The 16,822-nt window shown below is 38.2% G+C and overlaps 1 protein-coding gene and 1 pseudogene across 6 annotated transcripts in view; one reads left to right on the top strand and one right to left on the bottom strand.

The window, feature by feature from the left end:
• The window catches only part of ZNF451 (zinc finger protein 451), a 108,270-nt gene extending 91,827 nt beyond the window's left edge, over nt 1–16,443 (bottom strand). For 5 of the 6 annotated variants that reach the window (XR_004957799.1, XM_036249218.1, XM_036249216.1 and 2 more), the window contains exons 1-3: nt 16,350–16,443; nt 15,790–15,873; nt 8,532–8,612 (exon numbers count right to left, since the gene is read on the bottom strand). Coding sequence is in view for 5 of the 6 variants with exons in the window: in XM_036249218.1 (XP_036105111.1) it covers nt 8,532–8,612; nt 15,790–15,873; nt 16,350–16,370 (186 nt within the window). In the remaining variant the exon portion in view is untranslated. Of the gene's footprint in view, nt 1–4,536; nt 7,047–8,531; nt 8,613–15,789; nt 15,874–16,349 lie in introns of those variants that run through there. The other variant, XM_036249220.1, reaches the window with a different exon arrangement.
• LOC118621815 lies at nt 8,835–9,223 on the top strand (annotated as a pseudogene).
• Nucleotides 16,444–16,822: the final 379 nt, after the last annotated feature.

Here is a 16,822-nt window from a genome sequence, read left to right as displayed (position 1 = left end):
AAACTAGCTAACTTCAAGATATAGTACATCTCAGAGCTGTACTATAAATTCATGATGAAGGGCCTAAAATCTTTATATAGAGAAAAGATGCAAATTACCATAAACTATATGTAATACATTTGTGTGAATATGTAGAAATGAGAAAATAACACTACCATCAAACAAGAAAGCATTAACAACTGATGAAGGTTCAATAGTTAGGGAATAGTTTAAGACACTGGACTGGTTATAGTTTTTTTGTTTTTTTTTAAAAGACATTATAGGAGAAAACTAGAAAATCTCTTACAATAATGCTGAAGGCATTGTATTTAAATATACAAATACAAAGCCACATCAAAATCCTGGCTACTTTATGTGGGTAGAATGAAAAATATAATCTACATCAAAGAGATTAAGGAAAGATCAGACATCCATCTAGAAAGAGGTGTTAATATAAAGAAGAAAAAATCAATACAAAGAATGAACTAACTGATATGCTAACATCAAAAGGACATGGATGGACTGTGATTACTTCTAGATATAGCCAACTGGAAGCAAACATAATTTCCAGTAATAAGATACCTCAATGGTACCAATCACTACTATAAAAAAGTTCTCATTAAAAAAGTCAAGCAAATAAAAAGACAAAGTAGTACAAAAATATCATCCCATTAATCAATAAAAGAAAAAAGATTTAATAATATTCTCATCATTCACCAAGGAAGGGAAATTCCATAAAAGGATATTTTAATGGCTCACAAAACTTGATCTAAAAAGAACAAAACAAAAAAAATTAGAAGATTTGCATTCAATGCAGTGGATCATCATCAGTTTACTGATAACTTCCACCTGTGTATTTTCTTAAGTGAAAAATAGACAATTGATTGGTCTGTGTATCCACTAATGAAAAAATGGCATAGAATGGATTTGACCAACTCAGTGGCATATGTAAGATGCATACAGATAATAACAATTAATTGGACTAGCGGCTAACATTAAGTGAAAAAATAGTAAATTTCACCCTGGCCAGTATGGCGCAGTTGGTTGGGCGATATACTGTCTGGTGCATCCCAAAAGTTGACAGTTCAAATCCCAGTCAAGGGCACAAGCCCCGTTTCCATTCGATCCCCCTCCCAGTTGGAGGCATGCTGGAGGCAATCACACATCGACGTTTCTCTCTCCCTCTCCCGTCTTCTCTCTAAAAATCAATAAACTATTCTAACAGAAAAAAAAAGGTCAATTTCAAAAGATGAGAAAACCTAAACAGTGCAAGTCATGGCAAAATGTGCCTCACATAAAAAAAAAGTTTTGTTATTGCATCTTTAAAACTCTTTCTACAAAGATCTAATCCATAATTTCTAACCTTCATTAGAATCCCAGTCAATTAATTACATCCTCAAGAATACTGAATGTGGCGGCATTTAACTCTGTTCATCTATGTCATTTAACTCTGTATCCAATTTTATAGCTAGAAGGGATTCCGGATTTTGTCTATTCCCACCACCCTGTTCATGGTAAGTGAGAGGTTATCCTGGATGTATTGGGTCCTTAAGGACATTATTAATCAGATATGCAGTACAACACTAATGTAATATACTAAATAGTATCCAAGTAGCCTGAAAGAGTTTATGCTCCCCTCAAATGTAACTTTGAGGGCTAAGTAAATAATGGAATTATACTGATAAAGAAGCTGCCCACACAATTTTAAAAAGTTTAAATGCAATTACAATGATAAGGAAGCTGTTACACAGTCTTAAAAAAATAGAAAGATAGTGTCAGCAAATTTACTGCTTTTTCCTAATGTCCTTGTTTCTTCTTACCAAGTAAGCACATCCACTTATCAAATATAAGTTGTACCATCGCTAGATATGAGACAAATGACTCAATCAGAAAGCCTACAATCTACAGATAGAAAACAAAGCTGCCTTAATGCCCAAAAAACTGAGCCAATCACTATTAACTAAAAGGTACTACTTCAAAGTTATTTAAATAAAGAAGGGACATACTCTACAACCTTCTGAAATAGATTAATAGTGCTACAAAGAAAACAAACTAACATTCAGAAGGAGAGTACATTTAGATAGTGCAATTAATTGTACAAATGAATAAGATTTAAAATCACTGTACAAAATTCACTTATCACCAGCAACATACGCAACACATCAGAATGTTAACTTTTAAACAATAGTGTGAAATTTAAAAAGGCACTTTATATTAACAATTAATGGAAACAGTATTTCTCTGTACACAGTAATTACAAGAAATCACATTGTCTCCACATACATTTGATATCTAGTCAAGAAATAACATTTTGAAGAAAAAGGATCATTAGACACATCCCTTTTGAGAATACCAAATGATTAAACTTGTAATTATTCCAAGGCCTCCTAGAAAACCTGAAAGTATTTCAACATAAGAGGTTGGTTTAATGGAGAATTTTGTCACAGGCGCTGCACATGGCAGGTACAATATGAAAATTTATTATCTAATTATGAGTTCCATACACTATTGGGTTTGTCTCCCTAGACCAAGTCCTCATTTTTAGTTTTATAACACCATCATCATTCAAGTATGCCAGAAAAAGATTTTAAAACACTAAAATCCAAACAGGTTAAGGATAATGTTTCCCTCTGTAGTCAAGAAACTAATCTATAGCTAAAAACAGTCCCAACTCTACAGCATTTTGTCCCTACCCCCACTTAACTCTCAAATCCCTTCAGAAGCTACTTGATCACCAGTTCAATAATTTCAATAATTTCTCAATACCTTTTTACTTTCAGGAAAATTCTCTGGAGAGGCTTGGGCATATCAATTAGAGAGTGATAAAGCAATGTCTCCAGCTTTGTACTGAGCAACATAACACAAGAGGAAGAGAATAACAACTGTTCTAGAAATGTTAAGAAAGGAGGAGCTACACACCATGTAAATATAGTTAACACTACTACTGAACTAAACACTTAAAAATGGTTAAGATGGGCCCCGGCCGGTTTGGCTCAGCAGTTGGAGCATCAGCCTGCGGACCAGAGAGTCCCGGGTTTGGTTCCCACTAGTGACACGTGCCAAAATAACAACAACAACAAAAAAATGATTAAGATGGTAAATTTTATATTGTCTTCTTTTAACCACAATAAAAAATTGAAAAATTACAAAGGAGGAGCATATTGAGCAGAAGTGCCAAAGCAGTTTCAGAGATTCACATCTTCAAGCATCATTTATTTTGGTTTGGTTTCTGGAAAATAAGAGTACCTAAAAAACCATGAAGTTTGAGACCCAGTATTTAATTAAGGGAAGAAAAAGAGAGAAATGGAAAAGTGGGAGCAGTATGAAGTAGTCTTTGCTAATTTGGAACACCTATGTGCAGCCATACAGAACAGTTCCAAGGTGTCTCTGTCTGTCTGTCTCTCTCTCTCTGTCTAGTGACTAGTCCTTTCACATAAGAAGTCTTTTCATGTCAATGGCACATGAACTATAAATGTCTTTGTGTGACTTCTTAGGCCCCTGTTTCTTTACAGGTGGTTAATCAATGCTCTTCTAGAGGTCATTTTGAAAGACAGTTTCTACAGCACTGGCATGAACCTAAAAAAGTAAACTATGCAGAAATTCAGAAAAATAAAGGTAAATGTTAATTCCAGATATGACTTGGCCAAATTTGCAATATGATCTTCTCTACCAAGACTGTAGTTTAGACTTAATCTACAAATAGGACCAATATAGTACCCTCAAAGTATCTAAGAAAACAACTTCTTCCAAGTAGGGTTATTTGCCTCTTCAACCTCTATAGCACAAATATGGTGCTTAATACGGTTATGATGGGGAGAAAGAACGAGATTCCAATAAACTATTAAAAAAAGGGGCACCAGGGAAACTGTCAATCACCACTGTGCAAGAACTATGGCAAGGAATAGAAACCACATAAATCCTAAAACAGTGTTATATTCTACTAACAGTAGACCCAAAATACTTTGATCAAGCAGATAAAAAAAATGTAGATGTTTGACAACTAAGTTACAAAATTATAAGTCTGTCAATTAAAAAAAATATTTTGACTGCCAAGCAAATAATTCTAGGTCATGTATTCAGACCCATCAAACTTGACAATTTTCTCCATTTCTGAAGTCATGCTGCAAAGACAAGGATCTAAGGGCTGGTATACAGTACAGCCACTGCCTTGAGATTAAAATGATATTGTGGAAGATAAAACTGAGGTATCTGCTGCTAGTTCCAGGATGGCAGAGAACTATTAATTAAACCAAAGTAAGTCGTCTCTCATGGTAAGTCTGAGTAGACTAAGGAATCAATAAACCAAGGACATGTCACTGAATTCTTGATTTCAGACTTTTAAGAAATCACTAATGGATATCATCTTTTAAACAGATACCCAGAAACAGAACTGTGTGAGATGTTCTCTCTACTACATCCACAGCTATACTCTAAATCTCACAGATTTCTCAGTAACACCGATTGATGGCATCTCTCTTTATTACAGTAAGAGGACTGGATTGTCAGGCATGTTTGGAATTCTTGCTCTTTTAAGAGTCAGATTTGCATGCCTGGATGGTGTAACATCCTTTATTTCCAGAGCACTAATGTACACATCTTTTTTATATTTAAACTGTGATGAATTATCAAGCTCAAAAAGTTAACTGTTTAGAAAGTGGGTTTTTTTAAGAAGGTCATCTTGGTGAAAGGTCCAGATTATCCTGAGAGAACACCGTTACTGGGTCTCACAGCTTGTTGACATAAGAGTTTGATAGGTCAAAGGCTTATGAGTGACAACATCAAAGAATCCTCTCATATGTAACTTGGAATGGTGATGGTATGGTAGCAATCAGTCTTGATGAAGATAGTTATTGTGAATTTCTACAGAGACAGTACAGATAAAAAAAAAAAGTCTTTTTCCAGCTGATGCCCACAGTAGACCTGTGACAACTACTCATCCCACTGGAAGCAAACTGGATTTGGCAAAATTTGATTTGAATTCCAGTTCTTGATATACAGCTTCATGGTTGATTTTGAAGTCTCACAGAGCTTGAGTAATAGGGACTCAGTGAGTTGATCATCCTGATATAAAGAGATTATAACAGATTTGTCATTTTGTGAAAACCTGACAAGTAAAGCCTGGAACAAGGAAGCACTGATGACCTAAAAATGAAGGATTGCCTCTGTGTTAAACAGAGATCTATTAAGTAGTAGGTTATTTCCAGACCCCAAATCTGCTAGTCCTCAGTTTACCAGCAAGATTTTCCTGAGGAACAACTCTTTATATTTTTCTTTAATCACAAGAGGATTCAGATTCCTGAGTACCTTCCTCTGTACTTACTTTGAACCAGAAATAATGGATAAATCTTTGTCCACCCCTACTTAGATTAAAAGTCTCCAATGCTCACTTGGACAATAAAGCACAGTTCTCTATATACTTCAATCCAACAGTCTAGAATTCAAATGTCAGCTTGTGGCAATTCCAGACATGTATCCAGTTTTTGAGGTGACCTCCTACCTGTATATCCTGTTTAAGTCAGGAAGAGCAAGTAAAATACTTAATATATTGGATGGCTATACTGCTGAACATAAACAAGCTATTAATTCTTATATCCATGGCGTTCTGGAGATTCTCCTTTTTTTCTGTATCTATAAGGGTGGTTTCGGGGTTTGTACCAATCCCCTTTGGAGTATCCTCTATTGTGATAATGTGCTTTCTGATCATGACTATAGAAGTATCGATGTTGGTTATAGTATTTGTTGTGGTCTTTATAGTCATTTTCTTTTATACTGTTTTCTTCTGCAACGACAGCATTCACATCTTGTCCAAAGAGGGAAGTGCCATCAAAGGGTAAATGTGAGATTTTCTCCTGGGTTTTCTTAGTGAGTGATGTAAGTCGAAGCCAGGCTTGCCTTCTGTAGTCTACTGCCATTGCCATAACTCTGACTACTGAGTCCATTATGTCCCTAGTAGTACAAAGCTGCCAAAGGCCTGCATCCATACCATCAGATATTATACATCTTGCTTTTCCACGATCAAACTCTGGGTCATGGACCAGATCCTCCATATCTTCCCAGAGTTTACGCTGATATTGAGTCATATAGGCCATGTAGCTAGCAGCTCGGGCTGCAATGGAAGCAGCATGGTAGAATCTACAACCCATGACCTCCATTTCTTTTGAGGTAGAATCCAGAGGAGATGATGTACTTCCTCTTTTGCTATGCTCTAATGCTTCTACAATGGGGCCCTCAGCTGGAGGATTTGGTTGAAAAGGAGAGGTATCCTTGGCCACAGGATATACCCTGTGTCCCATGAAAGAAGAAGGATGGCAATCAGCAGGGTCTTTAAAAACCTCAGTGGTGGCAATTCTCAGAAGTGGATGCAATGGAGGAACCAAACGTTTTTTAGAGGTCACATAATCAGGTTTCCCATCACACGATTCTGCTTCAGATTGTAACGTTACTCTCTTTATAACACCTCTCTGTTCCATTCTCTTCAAAAGACCTGTGAAACTAGTCTGACTGGGGTCAGCTGGCTGCCCTTTGTCATCAGCTGAGGGGGATTTGCAATCTGCTTCTTCTTCAACTGTGGATAAATTTTCTTCCTTGGAGCTGATGTCCCAAGGAACTGAGGAGTTTTCACTTGGCCTAGAATGATGAAATCTGAAACAACTCCTGGACTGCAGATCACGTATCACTCGGGACATCTCAGCCACTTGTGTCTGGAGATAGAGGATGGCATCTTGTCCATGCTGTGAAGCTGAAGATTCTGGAGGTAAATCCTCCTTGACCTCTGAAGAGGCCAAAGTTTGTTGAGGGACCAGAAGTGGAGATGAAGGCAGAGTCTGATAATTTTGTGATGGTTTAAGTGTCTCTGTCTCAGAGATCTGAAAATCTGAATTATTTTGATCATTTTTCTCGTGTTCCAATGGGTTCTCAACAGAAGAAGGTTGAGAAACTATCCTTTGTGGACTGCTGGTGCAACTCCCAGAGGAGCTGCTGTCTCCAATGGGAAGAGGAACACTGCAGCTAGAGCACATTTCTGGGCGATGATTCTCAGAGGATGGCACCTTAGACTCAGGCATTCTCTGGGTTATCCACATGAACAAGAAAACCAAGGAAGAAAAAAAAATGCTTTTAATATGTTAACTTTCAAGTGCAGAGATGCATGTCCAGTAAGTAGAATTCAATTTTTTAAAATTATTATCATTAATAATGAAAGATGCAATCCACTACAGGTCAGCAAGGGGAATCACAAAAAATCAAATCCACAAGCTTCACTTTCCCAAAGACCCAATACCAACTACTGGCATTAATCTGGCACTCTGTCTCTGAAAAAAGAGAGTATAAACAAGCCCAGTTCAAGTGGTGCCATCCTAGCCTGCTGCTTGGTCCCATGCTAGGACAAGAAGAGGTGGTAAGACCACTGGTGATAACAATTTTTTAAAAATCCCATTCAACATATTTAAGTCAAGAAGTAGGAGCTAATAATTGCAGAGAGAACTTGGTGAAAGTTTCACTGAGGGAAAAAAGATTTTTCTAAAAGTCCTCCATTGTAGAATCACTTTAAAGCCCCTTTAAAAATTCTCTTGTTCACTCTCCATGTATAACATAACTTTCAGTTGCATAGTCCTACTTTGTGGTTTGTAGTTTTCAGAGTTTATATATATTTTTGCTACCTTGTGTCATCCTCACAACAACCCTGTGAGGTAGGTACTATTCTTATTTGATAAAGAAACTAAGGTTAAAAGGCTACTTAATTTATCCAAAGTCACAGAATTAATATGGACTTTATGTAAAGCTGAGACTAAAACCTAGGTTTTTTGATTCCAAGTCCAAGTCTCAATCCCCTATTATCACAGAGCAGAAGCTTCTGGCCACCTTGAACAAGAACCAGGAGTTCTGTAATCCATCAAGGAAATAGCCCATTAATGGCAATTTGGGCTATGACAAATGAAAGAGAAGATTGCTACAAAGGGCTCAGCTAGTTTGGTTTTCAAAGTAAGGAAAGTATTTGTTTAAGGGCCAAATCCACAATAAAAAAAAAATACAGGTAAGAAAGAAAACTCCAAATATATGGGGGTAGAGGAGATTAAAAGATATATGACTACAGTAGTATCACCTATAACCCTTCCCCACATGCCATTTTCTAAAGGATCTTCACATAGCCTTTCTTCCAAGATAATAATTTTCTGTGGTCATATGGTTATGGATGAAAAGGATCCAGTTCTATAGGGCACCTGAAGAGAGATAGGAAAGGAGAAGGACACAAGGAGCCAAAAAGCTTGCAGTTTTTATTTCAATTCCCTTGTATTAATATCACCTCCAAGGCTTAGAACTTTCCTGTGTCATGTCATCCTTTCACATCCTCACTGAAAGCAAAGGAACAAAATTGAAAGTAGGAGATATTCTGGGCAAGAACTCCTTGGACTACCTATTATGGTCCATTCTAATAGAAATTGGCCATTCTCTAAACACTAAACATAGCCACCATTGACTTGGTAACTCTCTTCAGACAATGCCTCTTAAATGACAGAAGTAAAAAAAGTGCAAATCAAATATAATGTACTTACATCACTATGAGAGGTGCTAGGCTCTTCATCATCACTGCTGACCAGGTCAATGTATTCAAGAACAGGTCTTAATGGTCCTTCCTATGAAAGAATTGAGCAAATTAACAAGTCATGAACAGTTATTCGAACTAAACTAGCATTTAAAACAATCATGTTATTGGGATTTGCAAGAATTCCTCTGAAGAGGAAGACTTATGGCTAGCAGAAAATAATCAGAGAAAAATATTTAGAGTATGTACATGAGTAAGAAATGATGACGAACTCTTTCTCTTCAATGAGGTGGCAGAGCAGCCTCCCCAGCAGATGCAGATCTTTGTGATGACCCTGACTGGCAAGACTATCTCCCTTGAGGTTGAGCTCAGTGACACACCAGTGAGCATGTCAAAGCCAAAATCCAAAACATGGAGGGCATCCCGCCTAACCAGCAGCGTCTGATTTTTGCGAGCAAATAGCTGAAGGATGGCTGCACTCTATCAGAATATAATATCAGAAAGAGTCCACCCAAGCACTTGGTGCTTCACAGGAGGGGTTACATCATCGAGCCCTCCTTCCAGGAACTCGCCCAGAAGTACAACTACTACAAGATGATCTGCCCCAAGTGTTATGTCCACCTGTACCCCCATGCTGTCAACTGATGCTGCAAGCAGTGTGGCCACACCAACAACCTCTGCCCCAAGAATAAGGTTAAATAAGACTCCTTCCCCACCTCCTCGGGCCCACAGGGCAGCCTTCTGCCTGAGCCCTGTGACTCTGGGGCCCCAATAAAGTTTCTCCTTTTGTTGACTGGAAAAATAAAATAAAAAAAGTGATGAGACCTAGAAGAGCAAGCCTAAACCCCGGTAAGAATATTAGAACTATGTCGATTCCTTGGGGGAAGGATTATTAATACGGAAACAAGCCATAAGAACACAGATATTATGATCCAATGCTTTTCAAATGGGATGGGTATCAAAGGTTCATTAGATATCCAAGCTCAAAATCATTAAGTTCTTTGACCAACATCTCGGCTTTATTTCCCACTTCTATAGAGTCAAACATTAAACCTGATTTTTCTCTATCCTTTCTTTCCACCCATACTGATTCTGTCATGAACCAGGCCTTGAATGCTAGGCTTAAAAGCCTTGACTGTATTCCACAGGCAAAAGGGAATCAAATACTAAGGTGGGAGTAACATTATGAGACTTGTGCTTTGACCAATCACATAAAGAAGTATGAAGAGTGGGGTAAGCAGAATAAGTAACCAGACCAGATACATAACGTAGAATTAAAATAGTGGTGGAGACAAGAATAGTGTTGTGGTGCTTAGTATAAGAGAATACATGGGTACAATGGGGGAAAAAAAGATTGGCGATACAAAACAAAATCCCAACAATAACCGGAAATCAAAGTGGTCCCTAAGGTTTCAAGTTTGAGTTACTGGAAGAATACTAATGTCATTAATATAAATATGGAATATGGACACACAACGCTGATATTTTTTTCACATAATGGTTTGATATGTCAGTGGTATATACAGAGGTATTTGGCAGAGTTGGAAATGCAGTCTTGTAATCTTGGATGTATAAATGTAACTGAGAGTAGAGATTTGGGAGTGGCTCCCTTAAAAAACTATTAACTGTAGCTTTAAGTTGAAATTATGATGTAGCTAAGGAACAAAGCAAAGAGGAGGGTATTGAGGAAATGCCAGAATTTTAGGATTCAGGAAGAAAGCTCATCAGAGATTGAAAAAAAAAATCAGGAATGCATAAATTCAAAGAAATTAAAGACAGAATAAACCTCAATGAAAAGTTATCAATGCTAAATGTGGCCCAAAATACCAAAAATAAAAAGCCAATGAATTTGGCAACAAGGAGATTTAAAATGCCTTTGACAGAGCAACTGTTAAGAAAGTAGTGCAACACAGAAGCCATTCTCTAAAAAATTAAGTAGGAAATAAGGCAGTAAAGGACATAGTAGACAGTATTCTTTTTTAAAAGTCTAGAATGTTGAGAACAAGAGAAAGGAACTCAGGAGGAGAATATGGCCAAAGGAAAGATTTCTTAGGATAAAGGAAGTTGACTATTGGCAAGCCAAAGTGATTAATTTGGTGGAAAAACTAACAGGAAAAGACCCTAGAGTCTGGAGACAAGCTAAGATCTAGTTAAAGATCCTTTTCCTGAAAGAAGCATCCAGTCTCAAAGACAGCTTGTTTCTCCCCCTAGGCTACAACTTTTGCGCAAGCAGAAAACTGCTATCCTTGCAGGTAGAGATCCAGCCACTAAGATAAAACCAGAGAGCAAAACAACTTGGCAGGAATCATGTAATAAAGTAATTAGGGTTTTTACCTATGTATGGTCAACAGAGATGCATCACCTACTTTAAGACTAAAACCTACCACTGGTATTAATTTCAGTATCACACATTTAATCTAAGAAGAAGTAGAGGAGATAAAAATAGTTTCCAGCCCTGGCCGGTTTGGCTCAGCGGTTAGAGCATCGGCCTGCGGTCCGGAGAGACCCGGGTTCGGTTCCCGCTAAGGGCACGTACCTCGGTTGCAGTTTGTCCCCGGCCCTGGCTGGTCGTGCGGGTGGCAACCACTCGATGTGTCCCTTTCACATTGATGTTTCCCTCTCTCTCTCTTCCTCTCTCTCCCTCCCACTCTGTCTGTACAAAAAATGGAAAAATGTCCTCGGATGAGGATAAAAAAAAAACAACAAAAAAAAAACAAAACAAACAAACAAAAAAAAATAGTTTCCACTGTTCATGTAATTATCTGAGTTTGCACTCTTCAAGGAATGTGCATTAGAAAATTTTATTACATGCCCGCAGAAATAGCACACCAAGAAAGTCCCCAGGTTACCAGAAGTACAGAAGTAGGGGCGGAACTTCCATGAACATGTAGTAGGTAAAGAAGTAAGGGAGATGAAAGAAAGCACAAAGCAAAAAGAATGGTCAGGGAAAAACAAAATAAGAAAAATTGTCACGAATAGGATTAAGAAGTAAATCCAGAAATAGTAGAAGGGGCAGGAATAAAAACAGATGAGGAAATAAATTTACTATTGCGGTGAACCATTATATTGATATGCACAACTTAAACGAAGGCAACTTCATATAATTCACACTAATAAATAAAAAGAATCAGGATAAGAAATTGAAAAGTGAGAAAAACCAGGAGTCATTTAGAATATTTATTTATTCACTCAACAAATAATTACAAAGTGGTATGTGATAGAATAATAGAAGGAGAAGGTGACAAATGTCTAAGACCTCCAAAAAGGCAAAGAGGTTGAGAAAAAAAAATAAGAGAAGTATCCCAAAGGAAAAGATTACTTCACAAACAAATACTCTATACTTCAGCTAATTTCCCAGTGGATATGGAAAAACTTCCACCACAAAGAAGGAATCAAAACATTTTAGTAGTCCTTTTATTTTCCTACTAATCAATAACATCTGTCATTCTACCCTGTACAGAAATTGTGCTAAACTTTTCATGCATGTGATTTCATTTAATCCCCACAATTACTTGACAAAGTGAGATACTGAATTACTACTATTACCCCATTTAACAAATGAGAAACTAAGTACACCTGGTTCTTTAAACACATAATTGGCTGTGTGGTCAATGTAACTCTGAGGTAGTTCAAGACTCTGAGGTAGTAAAAATAGTATATATATACTATTTTTAAATCCATGCTTATTACCAAAGTTTCTGAGATAAGATACCTTTCAATAAGAGGAAAAGGACTACCTGCTATTATCCAACTTTGAATAATTCATAATACTGACCAAAAAATGTTAACTCCCTAGAAGTAATGTTTATAATCCAAAAACCAAGAAATAATTTCTGATAATATTTATAAATGACCGCTTATATCTCCTCCATTTACAAGGTATTTTATTTGAATTTGATCAATATTTCAACCAGTAAACTATCATTCCCATCTCCTCTGCACCGATAACAAATATCAAAGGATTCTACTTCCAAGGCCACACAATTTAGGGGCAGGGGCAGGAGCACAAGCACAAGCAAAACAGCTGAACTGATATTCTAAGTTTAAAAAAACTTTAATAAAGACAGGCTTCATTCCTGTTATTAGAAAACAAATATGGATTTAACCACAGATGCAAAATTATAATCTAAAACCCTAAATAGCCTGGCCAGTTTGGCTCAGTGGTTGAGGGTCGGCCTGTGGGCCAGAGAGTTCCGGTTTGGTTCCTGCTAGGGGCACGTACCACAAAAAATAAAATAAAATAAAAATAAATAAATAAAACCCTAAATAATCCATGTGATTTTTTTTTTTTTTTTTCCATATAGAGACATTAGGGACATAATTTACTTCTGCAGTCCTGCCCAGTTCAAAAATTTCAAATGGTTCCCAGTTGCCTACTTTAAGTTCAAATTCAGTCCACAATTCAAGATCTATACTATCTGGCCCATTCTTTCCTTTCCCATTTGAAAAAAAATCTTATCCTTCAGAACTACACAATATCCTGCTTTCCCAATTTTGATACCCTTTCTTATTTCTTCTGAAAATGCCTTTTAAACACATACAAATAATACATGTCAAAGTAATAAACTGAGGGTCTTTTCTTTGTGATGGCACCACATACTTTTTATAAAAGAACTTTCTACTAGAACTATTTACATAGTTCTCATCTATTTCATCTCCCACACTGAAATACTGATACTTAGGTATGTATGTATTTCCAATTAATATTTGTAGCCCTAAGGTACTTAATTCATGACTTTGCATATTATGAGCGCCAACATTATTTTTATTAAGCTAATTACAGTCCTAAGACATCCAGACAAGAGATACTCTCATTTTTTTGCCAATGACCCATTCTACTGCAGGTAAAATATTATCACTTGACCTATGTCAAGGTATTTATGAAATTATACCTCTATTTCCTTCACTATTTCCACATTTTCAATGATTCCACATTAAACCAATCATCTTAACTGAAACCTACATCTCAAGTGCTGTTCTCAAGTTTATGGCAGATTGCCTCAGCAGTTTTTATACCTTTGTATCTAGAGTAGCACTGTGAAAAATCATGTCATCAGCTCCCAGTCTAAACAGTTTTCTGGGAGTAAATGAAAACATCCAGTTCCAAAGAAAGACATAAAGATGGCTGAATAAAGAGTTATATTACTAAACTAAACACAAAATGAGAGAAAAAGACCCAAACTAAGTTTCTGTTATAGTGACATTCTGTTTCCTGATTTGAGCACTGTTTACACAGGTGTACTGGTTTTGCAGAAGTGACACAGTACACTTATGAATTGTGTTCTATGTTAATTTCAATAAAATATAGACAAAGGGGATCATTTTGGACCTCCACGTCTATATTTTTCCTTTCCCTCAGCATGCTGCTTAGTTTCCGACCGTGTATTTTACAAACCACAGAAAGAATGATGTGCCACCATGTGGAACAAAGATGAGAAAATTTAATTAACAACAAGCTATGAAATCCAAACCACAGTAAATCAAGAAATGACACTATAATGCTCTTTTTGTATCTGAATTAATCTTAAGCAGGGAACTGTTTATTACCTAGAGGAGTCAAGTGTAAGATTGGGTCACAGAAATAAGTAGAAGAATCTGTCTCTAAACGTATTTTAAAATAGAATTAAGGTATCATTGTTATATAAGTGTTATCACTAAAAAGGCAGAGGGAATGGTTTTAATAGGTTTCTTCTAGTATTATAATTGCACTTGATACATATAATTCATTTCTCCTTTTGGAACTATCAAACCTTTGAACCTATATTTGAAAACAGGAATAAATATAAGATGTTGTGTCAAGCTGGATACACAAAACATTGACTATGTATTTTTTTTATTCTAGATAATAGATATAACAGATTCTCTACATTTAAAATAAAACTTAAAGAGTATTTTTAAACTTTAACTTAATACAAGTTTGTTAGTCACAAGCTATAATACAATTCTTCATTCCAGAGTACAAAAAAAAATATTTTTCAAATCTTACTTTAGTAGATTCCACCTGTGACTTTCAAAGTAAGCCTGTAGCTCATAAAGAAGTGTCATTCTTATATTTGCATAAAATATCAAGATAAATACTCTCCATTCACAAATATGTCCTTATTCAGGAAAAACCTGAAATATTTGTCCCAAAGAGCCATGAAACCCTGTTACCAAACATACTTTTGTCCACAGTGACTGGGGGCAGGATACAATACTTCTCACACCCCCATCCTCAAAACCTTAAAAGTTTAAAATGACAAAGTGTACCATATACACTAGCACTGCAGGAAAAGCCACAAAATGATCTTGTGAAAGACACCTACACAAACCCATTAAAACACAATGCAACAATGGATCACCACAATGGCTCTAATGCTGTGATACTATAGAATATTGTTTAATATCCAGTTTACAAAGGTGCACCAACACAAATACACATCAAACAGACACTGTTAAAGAAAAATTATATACCTTTAATAGCAAACCTCAACTACAGTACTCAGAGAGTACTTTATTGTAGAGGCATGCTCGTATCAGAGCCCTTGTTATATTTTAACAGTTTTGGGTGAAAATCATTCCAAAATATGTCATATCTACTTTTCCCCTAAGATTTGTCAGTCCTTGCATTTTTCCAAAATGAGATTCCTAGGCCCCACCTTCAAATTCTGATTCAATAGGTCCAGTGAGGCCTAGGAATCTAGACTTACAAATGCTTGAAAACTGTCTCTAAGGGAATAAAATCAGAAAATATAAAAAGCTCCTGGTGATGCAGGGATCTTCATTATGACATCAATTTTACTATGCTGTAACATCGCGACCTCAGAGACCTTCAAGCTATGTGCCTCCATGTTATGGAGCTACATAATACTCAGGTTTTGAGTTCTTCAAACCCTCGTTTTCTACATCCTCATTTTTGGCTGTCCTTTCTCCCTCACGTGTGTGTCATCTCTTAGAAGACACTCTTGCCCCATTTCAATACACAGTCTTAAGAGACCAGAACTTTGTAACCCCTGGGTATAGAATGGCTCTACGTGAAGGCAGGAGAAGAGAGTGATTAAATGTACAATATGTACTTTGGTCCACAGTCTTTGTGATGGCCTCTGTGGTCTCTCAGAGACCTCTTTTGGTCAATGTCCTAATCCTATGCCATGCCCTACACTCTCTAGCACCCATTAGACATGCATACATATTTGCTGGATGATGAACGAACACGTGAGGTGTAGTCACATAATCGCTTACCACGCAGTCTTTGACTTGGGGGAAACCCGAATATCGTTGCTACTTACACTAACAAACTGAATGTCATCTTCATTTTCATCCGCTGTGCACTCAGATGTCTCAGGTCCAGCTGGAGGGACAGATTCTATTATCTACAAAAATAAGCCAAAACACGCTTATCTATACAGCCACACACTTGCAGGAAGAGCTTTTCCCAAAAGGAACGAAAAAGGAAGCACTTTCAAGGAAACCTAACGGCGTAATTCCACGCAAAACCGACGAAGAACAGAACTCGATGGAGTCGGATTATGCCTCTGCATACGTGGAGCTGCAGGGACCAGACAGCGAAAACCGGCCACGGGCCCCTCGCAATCCCCCATCTGCTCAGGAACGACGGGCCAGGCTCACCACTGAAGAGCCAGCCTGTCGGCCGAGCAGCGGCAACAAGGAGCGCCGGAGCCGGTGCAGGGGCCGGGCGGCCATTGTTGCAGCTGGTTCCTGGCTCGCCCTGCACCGCGCCGAACGCCGGGCTCGGCCCGAGACGCCGCGGGGATGGCCCCGCGCCTGCGGCCGAGCACCAGGCCTCACGCCAACAGAACACAAACCCCTCGGCGGCTCGCCTACTCACCTCCGACCCTGGGTCTCCCATGTCTCCGACGGCCTGACAGCACCGCTGCTGCGCTGTCCCCGCGGCCGCCGCTGTAGCTGCTGTCCCCGCCGCCGACACCGCCACCGCCACGACCTCCCTTCCCGCCCAGCTCCGCTTTGCGCCGCCGTGACCCGCCCCTGCGTGAGCGCCGACGCCGCAGACGCCGCCGACGCCGGCGGCGGAAAGAGGTGCAAAACCGCTTCAGAAGGAGCGGCCAAGTCTGGCCCGCTATCCTCCGGAGCCTAATTCCCACAGTCCCGATCTTCCTTCCCCGCACCGCGCAGGATGCTGGGAATTGTAGTTTTCTTATCACCCGAGGACACCCTAGCTTCGGTGGAAAAGATCGGAAAAGGACCCCAAGGCAGAGCGCATGCGTTTGGCCACGGTGACGTCACAGCAGATCCAGCGGGCGGTGGGTGGGTTCGTTTCTATTTACTACACCAGGGCGGGGA

This window comes from Molossus molossus, unplaced genomic scaffold (genome assembly GCF_014108415.1).
Source record: "Molossus molossus isolate mMolMol1 unplaced genomic scaffold, mMolMol1.p scaffold_m16_p_8, whole genome shotgun sequence".
NCBI lineage: Eukaryota > Metazoa > Chordata > Mammalia > Chiroptera > Molossidae > Molossus > Molossus molossus.
The sequence above is the reverse complement of the archived record's forward strand: the minus strand, read 5'-3'. Positions and strand labels throughout refer to the sequence as shown.